This window comes from Chionomys nivalis, chromosome 10 (assembly GCF_950005125.1).
Source record: "Chionomys nivalis chromosome 10, mChiNiv1.1, whole genome shotgun sequence".
Classification (NCBI taxonomy): Eukaryota; Metazoa; Chordata; class Mammalia; order Rodentia; family Cricetidae; genus Chionomys; species Chionomys nivalis.
Genome location: NC_080095.1, coordinates 22011853 through 22021685, shown reverse-complemented (window position 1 = coordinate 22021685; position 9833 = coordinate 22011853). Strand labels below are relative to the sequence as shown.

The 9833-nt window shown below is 47.2% G+C and overlaps 1 protein-coding gene across 1 annotated transcript in view; it reads left to right on the top strand.

Moving 5' to 3' along the window:
* The first annotated feature begins 2803 nt into the window (after positions 1-2803).
* The window catches only part of Ak7 (adenylate kinase 7), a 61565-nt gene continuing 54535 nt past the window's right edge, over positions 2804-9833 (top strand). The window contains exons 1-2 of the mRNA XM_057782800.1: positions 2804-2916; positions 6482-6670. Coding sequence (XP_057638783.1) covers positions 2815-2916; positions 6482-6670 — 291 coding nt within the window. The 5' untranslated portion in view covers positions 2804-2814. The remainder of the gene's footprint in view (positions 2917-6481; positions 6671-9833) is intronic.

Below are 9833 nucleotides of genomic sequence, written 5' to 3'. Positions count from 1 at the left end.
ACTCAAAGTTGGGAGACCCTTTCACAAAATAAAAAATTTAAAAAAAAAAAAAAAAACTGGCTGATTGCTAGAGGTGACTCAGCAGTACAGAGCACTGACCACTCTTCCAGAAGACCCAGGTTCAATTCCCAGCATCCGCATGGCAGCCACAACTGTAACTACAGTTCCAGAGAATCTGACACCTTCACACCAATGCACATAAAAGTAAATTAAAAAAAAAAAACTGGCAAGATGGCTCTGGGGGTAGTCACTTGCCACCAAGCCCGACAACCTGAGTTCCATCCATGGGACACAATATGGAAGGAGAGAACTATCTCCACTAGGCTGTCCTCTGACAGTCCCACGCATGTCTCGGGGCATAGTCAAACCTACACACAATGAGTAGCTGCAATTTTTAAAATGGGACATAGGGGAAATGAGTCAACAAAGAAGGAACTGCAAAGATTGCTTTTCCTCTAATGAAAAGCTGGACATGTTCAGAAAAGTGTTTGTGCTGTGTCCTTTTGATGGGAAATATGCAATGTTTAAAACTGAGGAAGAATGACATGGGGAATGGGATCATGCTACATAAAATCATAGGCTTTAAAGTGCACTATATTAGATGTATATACAGAAGAGGAAGCGAAAATAAGCATTAAAATATTAATCACGAGGTAGTAAGACAGGCAATCCTCTTGGGATACTCTCACTCAGTGCCAGGGCTTCAGGTCAGGGGAATTCCGGCCTGGAGTTGGAGCTCGGGTGGAGCTCATACTTAGCCTGCCCTAGATCCCTGCATTGACACTTAGCACACTGAGAAGGGACGGGTAATGGATGTGGGGTGTCTGGTAGCTGAGAAGTTTGTACTGATCTCTCTGCACCTAGGGTGTCCGTGAAAAGAGCACAGGCCCCATCTCCCATAAGGACACACCCACCTTTCCTCCAGCCCTGATGAACCCTAGGGTTTCCCACACAGCAAGTGAGCCGCTGGCGCTATGCCTACCCTCAGTGTGTAGGATAGGGCCTTCTATCCATGAGATGCTGTGCTCCCTCCAGTGTTGAGGAGCGAAGCCTACTGCTGCATGATTCCATATCAGGGGAACAGAGATAATCATTTGGAAGAGGACATTGACTTCAGAACTCTCCCTGCAAGCTCCTTATTTAGGGGTGGCTAAGACTTCACAGATGAGGAACTTGCTTAGTCACCCACCCCAACCATGAAGGATGGAGTTGGAGCAGAACCCCCAAGTCTTCTGGCACTTTCCAGTACCTAGTAAAAGGCAGCACATACACTAGGCAGTTACACGCAGAGGGGAAGACTAAAGGAATGCTACAATAATTGCTATAATAAAATAAGTAGGCTCAGGAGCTGGTGATAGGGCTCATCGGTCAAGAGTACTGGCTGCTCTCGCAGAGGACCTGAGTGTGTTCCTGACGCCTACACTGTGGCTCACAATCCTCTGGTACTCTAGTTCCAGGGGATCCGATGTTCTCTTCTGGCCTCTGAAAGCATCCGGGCATGCATTTGGTGCAGAGTCATTCATACACATAAAATAAAAATGAATACTTTTAAGTGTCTATATATCTGTACATATTTATATATAACAAATTAATATTTAAAACTATTCCAATACAGTCAGACTAACAGAAGGCAGGTTGTGTTCATAGCCCACCACAACCTCTGAAGATCAGTAATTATGGTTTATTATATTAACTTATTTATGGGGAGGGCTGTGCATGTCCATTCTCTTTGGGACAGAGGGATGGAACTCATGGTGTCAGGCTTGATGGCAGACTTCTATACCCTCTGAGCAATCTCATCTGCCACAATAGTTTTTGTTGTTGTTGTTGTTATTTGGTTGGTTATTTCAGCAACTGCTGGAGTAATCGCATTTGGAAAGAAGGCCCAGAGTCTACGGTGCCTTATTTTAAGTCGTGTGGTTGTGTGTGAATTTCCAGGCACAAAGCAGTACCTCGAGGCACCTCCACCAAATCCCCAGGAAAAAAAAATTCTGGAAATGCTTTAGGAAACACAATCTGAGAAGAGGAATCTCCGTTCAGAAGATGCCCCCATAAGAATAGCCTGCAGGCAAGTCGGTGGGGGCATTTTCTTCACTGATAGGGGATGACCCAGGTCACTGTGGGCAATGCCTCTCTTCTGTCCCCTGATCCTGAGTTGTAGAAGAAAGCAGGCTGAGCAAGCCAGTAAGCAGCGTCCCTCCATGATCTTTGCTCCAGTTCCTGCCTTCTGCCCCGATTTCCCTGGATGATGGTCTACAAGTTCTAAGCCCTTTCTTCCCCAAGTTGCTCTTGATCTGGTGTTATTACAGCAATAGAAAGCAAATTAAGACAAACCCCCTAAATCAGTCCAATCCTGTGCACCAAACGGCAACCGGCTGCACAGTGTGTGGTGGTGGGCCCTCACGCTGTGGTTTCACGTGTGCTGGAGAAACTTGTGACAACTGCTTTTCTTTACAGCAGAGAAGTCACCACGAACAGACCGTCCTACAGGAAAGGTGCTAAGGGCACAAGCGCTGAGTGCCTGAACCTGGGAAAAGCGCTCTCCAGTGAACGCAGCCTCCCCCTTTCAGATACGCCCCCATCAAGACCTTAAGCCACGCCCTCAACGGACACGCCCCCATAACCACTCCCTTCAGATGCGCCCTAACCAGAGCCCTCCCCACCCGACACGCCCCAGCCAAAAGCGAACCACGCACCACCCAGAGCCTGAGCCACGCCCCAGGCAGACTGACCCCCTAGCCTTCCGGGGACTGGCCTCTCCTTCTTAGCAACCGACAGGACTCTTTCACCTTAGCAACTGCTACAGCTAACACCATGGCTGAAGAGGAAGTTCCTGCGGCCTCTGAGAGAGTTCTGAAGATACAGAGGGTGTTCATAAACCAGTTGGACACCTACAGCAGCGGAAACATAGGAAAGGTGAGCGGCGGCCCCCGAGCCAGCCTGGCCCTCAGTCGTCGGTGTGTGGCCCTGGTCCATCCCCACAGCAAAGATCTGCACCACAAGCTGTGGTTAGGAAGGATCCTCCCCAGGAGAAGATTCCAATCCTAGCAAGTCAGTGCCTCCAGGACCTGTCCCTAACTAGGCTTGACCCATGCACCTTCCTGGAAACCCAGGTGTTTGGAGACTGCAAATCAAACTCCGATTCCTACTTCTTTATATATGGGGAGACCAAGGCTCAAGGAAAGGGTTTGTAAAGATCATATAGCAAATAACAGGTAGGATGTGGAGCAGACAAGTTGGAAGTCCAGCCGTTATGTTGCCCCTTTTTAACCTTCTGTTTTGTGCTAGGCACAAATTTTGATCAGGTCCCTAGTGGGGAGCCTCCTCACCTCAAGGAGGGCTGGGGGACAGCCCAGTGGGAGGTGGCACTTGAGGCACAAGCATGAGGACTTGATCACTTACTTGATCAAGTAAAAGCTGGGCAGGTAGTAGCACTGGGAAGCAGTCACAGAGATCCTGGAGCTTGCTGCCCAGCCAGTCTAGCTGAGAAGACAAGCTCCAAGTTCAGGGAGAGACCTTGTCTCAAAAATTCAGTGGAGCCATAAAGAGAAAGATGCTTTGCTACCTCTAGCCTACACACACACACACACACACACACACACAAAGATCCCCAGACAGAACACCTAGAAGCTGTCATCTTAAATAGTTCTTTGTCAAAAGAGAGGCTAGAGAGATGGCTCAGGGTTAAGAGCACCAGCTTCAGTTCCAGATGACTCAGGTTCCATTTTCAGCACTCATATGGCAGCTCACCAAGTAACTCCAGTCCAAGATGATCTGTCGCCCTCTCCTGGCCTCTGTGGGCACTGCATGCACATGGTGCACATATATACACACAGGCAAACACTCCCAGGCATGAAATAAGTAAATCTTGCCACATGAGATTAGAACTCAGGTTTCCTGCTTCCCAAGATTGTTAAAAATGAGTCTGTGGAAATAAACCCCAGTGACTCGTGAAAGCAAATCATGAGATGACCAGTGGTGAAGTTAATTTCTGACATGGATTATCAAGGGGCCACAGCCTGCCTGGATGGCTACATGAATGTAGCCATGGAATAGACAGAAGGACATGTAAATGGACAGCTACTGCTTTCCCTTTGACAGAGACGCTCCCACCAGAGCAAGCAACATGCTGTGTGCAAGTGCACAGCAGCAAAGGCTGGGAAGACACCGAGAAAGCAGCTCTCGTCAAAGTTGGATATATCTTTATGAAGTGTTTTTCTCCTATTTTCTTTTTTTCTTTTGTTCTCTTACAATCTTAGTTGGCCTCTTTTCATAGCGATTAAAATTTTTTTTTCGATTAAAATTTTTAACTGACACTGGAATAAGATAGAAGTTTTAGCCGGGTGACGCACGCCTTTAATCCCAGCACTCGGGAGGCAGAGGCAGGCGGATCTCTGTGAGTTCGAGACCAGCTTGGTCTACAGAGCTAGTTACAGGACAGGCTCCAAAGCCACAGAGAAACCCTGTCTCGAAAAACCAAAAAAAAAAAAAAAAATAGAGGTTTTACATTACAGATTGAATCTTAAAAACAGATAAATCTTAGTCAACATCATTATTCTGATTTTTTATTCAGTCCCCAAAGAGAAACACTGTAAGCTTAAATGCATATTGAATCCCTAAGATCAGCAATAGACAAAAAGAAAACACCCCTGCAACTCCAGCTTTAAGAAGCTGAGGCTAGCCTGTGCTGCATAACATGACATTGTCTTTGAGAACAGTAAGGAGTAAAACATTTCATAAATTCTTATAGAGGTTGGGAAATGTAGCAGGGCCCCAGACCTCAGTAGGCCCTGAGACCTTAGCACAGCTGACTCCGGGATGTACCGTTCAGGCTGGAAAATTCAGCCCACAGACAGCATCACCTGCCAAAAGTAAAACAAAGGCCTAATCCGCTGAAGTCCACATAGTTCTGGGAACATCTCAAAATGTACTAACCTTGCCGTTAAGCTTTCATAGTTCTGCTTCTAACTAACTGTTCTTGTTAACTGAAGTATGTTAACCTAGAACATGGCTTTTGTGCTTAAAAGTCCATCCAAAAAAGGCTCAATGGGATCCCGAACACCCAATGCAGTCACCAGCCGGCTACTAAAGACTTTCTATTGGTTTAAACCTATGATTGAGTGAGCAGTCTTCTCTGGTGAATAACCCACAATAGAAACATTTCAGTGGTAGAGCATTTGCCTAGCATGTGTGAAGTCCTGCGTTTAAAATACATCACAAGCTGGGAAGTGGTGGCACATGCCTTTAATCCCTGCGCTCAGGAGACAGAGGCAGGCGGATCTCTGAGAGTTCGAGGCCAGCCTGGTCTACAAGAGCTAGTTCCAGGACAGGGTCAAAAGCTACAGAGAAACCCTGTCTTGAAGAAACCTAAATAAATAAATAAACAAACCACAAGCCAGACAGTGGTGGTGCTCATGTTTAATCCCAGCACTGGTGAGACAAAGGCAGGTGGATCTCTGAGTTCAAGGCCAGCCTGGTGAGTTCCAGGACAGCCAGAACATCACAGCGAAAACCTGAGTCCAAAAAACAAAAATAAATAAAATACACTACAACCATAATAATTTATACTGGTTATATATTAAACTGATAAAAAAGTGCTTTGAGTTTATTAGATTAAGTAAACATTTAGGACTAAAGGATGAGGCAGTGATCTTGCTCAGCATGTGCAAGAACCTGCTTTTGATCCCCACTACTAAAATAATGTTTTAAACTTAATTTCATCTTTGTTTGTTGATGTAACCATCTGACAGTTTTAGGCTGGGGATGTAGCGGAACCAGTAGAGTGCTTGCCTGCCGGGCACAAAACAAGTTTGGTGGTGCGTGACTGTGATCGCATTCAGAAGGTAGAGGCTGGAGCATTCGGGGTTGAGATCACCTTTGAACATAGCAAGTTCAAGGCCATCCTGAAATATGTGATACTCTGCTTCAAGAGCAAACAACAAAGAGAGAAGCTGGGGGAGGAGGGAGGAAGGGAGAGAGAAGGAAGGGTAAAGGACAGGCAAACTGATTTTTGTATGTTTGGTTTTTTAGTGTAGCCCTGGCTGTCCTGGAACTGGCTATGTAGACCAGGCTGGCCTTGAACACAGGGATGCACCTGCCTCCAGAGTGCTGGGATTAAAGGCCTGTGCCACCATACCCCTCTGGCAAACTACTATTAAATTTCCCCAGGGGCTCCCGTTGCACACCCGTGTACCCCCTGAATGAGGCAGATGTTTTCACCAGCTCTAAAACCGTTTAGTTCAGCTCTGCCTAGTGCTAAAGGAAGCATTGCTGACCCTCTCTGCACCTGTGTCATCAGCTAGTCAATGTCCTCTCCTATGTGGCCACTGCCCTGTGTTGTGAGCATCATCGCATGAGTCTTGCGACCCTGATGCTCAGTCCATGGGGTACCCATTAAAGACAAGAGTCTAGAACCATCACTCACTGGTTTCCCTGGCTCAAAGCTCTGCTTGGCACTCAGGACATCTCCGTTCTCTTACAGTACCTCTCTAACTGTGTTGCCGGGGCTTCACTGGAAGAGATTGCAGAAGAGGAGGAAGAAGAAGATGAAACAAAGTCAGCAGCCCCAGAAGCTTCCAACGCGAAAGCAAAAGAAGGCACGTTCCAGATCGTGGGCACCTTGGCTAAGCCAGAGAGTCCCAGGCCTGACTATGCTGTGGAGACATACTCAGTAAGCCCCCGGGGCATTCCATAGGACCTGACAAGGGCAGCCTCCTTTTGGTACCAACCTATTAGCCGTCCCTTACCTCTTCTCTTCATCCCTTCTTTCTGCAGACAAGCTTACATGACAGGACATGGGAAATATCTTTGTTTAAATCTTTGCGTTTCGTCCATGTGCGTTACTGCAGGCGTGTGTTTTATAATTTTTTTAAATGCTACAAGATCCCTGGTGGCAGTAGGCAGCAGAAATGCTGTAGGTCCCAAATGGTGGTAGCAGGGGGGGGGGGGGGGCAGGAGACAGAGACATGGATAGACACGACATGCAGAGTAAGGTTGAATATTTATTTAGGGGGTTAGAAGGGGGAAGGGAAAAGAGGGGACAGAGAGAGAGAAGGGGAGAAAGAGACAGAGAAGGGGGGAAGCGGAGAAGTGGGGAGAGAGGCAGATGGAAAAGAGAGCAAGCTCAGGCCGGAAGCTGAAGATCAGCCTGCCTCAGCGGATGGGGAGGGAGTGGGCATGGCTTGTCTCTTAAAGGGACAGAAAACCATAACAGTGTGCATGGCACAGTGCACATATAGAAGTCAGAGGAGGAAATATTTGCCTTACGCTTTAAGACAAGGTTGCTTGGTTGGACTTTGCTGCCTACACCAGGCTAGCTGGCCTGTACCGTGGGCGTCCAGTGATCCTTCTGGATCCCATCTCTTCATACTTCTACATACAGCACTCTACTGCATCCAGATTAACATGGGTGCCGGGGCATCCGAACTCAGGTCCTCATGATTGTGTAGCAATTACTGAACCATCTCTCCAATCCAGGACTCGTCTTCCTACTGTGACAGAGAAGACTACAATTTAAAGTCTCCATATTAAATTTGGGACCATAGCAAAGAATTTAAATGAGATATTCTTGGAAGAGATGTGTCTAGTCTTGACTTCCAAACTCATAAAAATCTTCTCTCTGTGGAGCATCGATCACAAGGTGACATGAACGTACCTTACAGGAAAGAGGACTAGTGTGTGATATAAGCCTCTTTTTGTCTGTTTGTTTGTTTTGTTGTTTTGTTTATTTTTTGAGACAGGGTTTCTCCATGTAACAGCCCTGGCTGTCCTGAAACTTGCTCTGAAGACCAGGCTGGCCCTGAACTCACAGAGATCCACCTGCCTCTGCCTCCCAAGTGCTGGTATTAAAGGCATGTGCCACCACCACTCAGCTGATACAGACATCTTTAAGGCTCTTTGTCTGGACTGACCGGGCAAGGCAGAGCACACAGTGGGAACACATGGTTAGAGCATCAAGGCAGATATGGGAGCCGTGTACCTGTGAAGCTACCCAATAGCAGCCATTGCCTTTCCTCCCTGAGAGCTGAAGGAGAGGGGAAAAGTGGATTCTTCCCTCCACTTGGCTGGAGCCGACTTGCTTGGGACACCTTGGCCTTGGAATTGAGCCTCCAGAGCAGTGGTTCTCACCTTCCTGATGCTGTGATCCTTTAATTCAGTTCCTCACATTGTGATGACCCCCCAGCCATAAAATTATTTTCGTTGTGCCGGGCGGTGGTGGCGCACGCCTTTAATCCCAGCACTCGGGAGGCAGAGGCAGGCGGATCTCCATGAGTTTGAAGTCAGCCTGATCTACAAGAGCTAGTTCTAGGACAGGCACCAAAACCTACAGAGAAACCCTGTCTCAAAAATTAAAAAAAAAAAAAAATGTTGCTACTTCATAGCTGTGATTTGGCTACTGTTAGGAACTGTAATGTAAATATCTGTTTCCCAATGGTCTTAGGTGATCCTTGTGAATGAGTCATTTGATCCCCAATGGAGTCTCGACCTATAGGTTGAGAATCACTCTCTAGATGGTGGTTGTGCTGGATTTTTTTTTTTTTTTTTTTTTTTTTTTGAGACAGGGTTTCTCTGTAGCTTTGGAGCCTGTCCTGGAACTCCCTTTGTAGACCAGGCTGGCCTCGAACTCACAGAGATCCGCCTGCCTCTGCCTCCCGAGTGCTGGGATTAAAGGCGTGCGCCACCACCGCCCGGCCTGTGCTGGGTTGTTTTATGTCAACTTGACACAAGCTAAAGTCATCTAGGAGGAGGAAACCTTAATTAAGAAAATGCCTCCACACAGGCTGAGGAAAGAAGCTCTCCACCTACCCATCGTTGCCCGGGGCAGGTGGAAGGCTGGCCAGCTGTTCCAGACCCCCCACCAGCTGCAACAATCTGGAGAGCAAGCCCAGCACCTCACCAGGGCAGCACAACAAATCCAGCCCTGTTAGGGGAGGTGTGGATGAGCTAGCCCCAAAATCATGAGCATGGGATATCTATCTCCATTTCCCATCTGGCCGAAACAACCCTACATCTTCCCAGGTCCAGACTCAGGGTTATGACTTGGCCCACCCCAACATCTGCCCCACCTATGATCTGCTGGAGCAAGTGAAGGGACCTGACCTGCAGACCCAAAGCTACAGAATCTCCACAACACAGGGCGCCAGTGGGATGTCCAGGAAGAGTCCTAGTGGGGGCCCAGCATCGAACATGTAGTGGAGACCTCAGGGACCAGGGACCTCAAACCAGACCAATGACTCTTTGCTGTGAACACTTACAAGTAGAGATGTATGGACCAGGGAGTATATGCTGTGACTTGTTAGGTCGCACGGCAGCTGCCATCACAAGATTTTCAATTCCTTGCCCTTTTTCTTTTCTCATTTTGTTTTCTTTACTTTTTTCTCTTGAATTTCGTTTTCTTTGGGGGAGGGTGCAAGGGTGGAGGGCGAATGCTAAGGGACGGGAAATGAATGGGATAAGATACATGATGTGAAAAACACATTGCATAAATGAATTTTATTAATAAAAAAAGAAAATGCCTCCATAAAATTGAACAGTACACACGCATTTTCTTAATTAGTGATTGATGGAGCCATTTCTGCCCTCACTGCTTTTGATATTGAGTGGTTATACTGAACTGTGAGTGAAATTAACCCTTTCCTCCCCGAGTTGCTTTGCTCAGGGGGTTTCATCCCGGAAACAGTAACCCTAAGACAGTGGTGGTGCATTTCTGTTATCTAAGACACTCGGTGTCTTGCACTTTGTTATAGTCACCCAAGCAAATTAGAGCGGATGAATTCCAAAGGACCTGAGAGGGGCTGAAGGTACACATGCCCACCTGTGTGGAAACCGGAAGA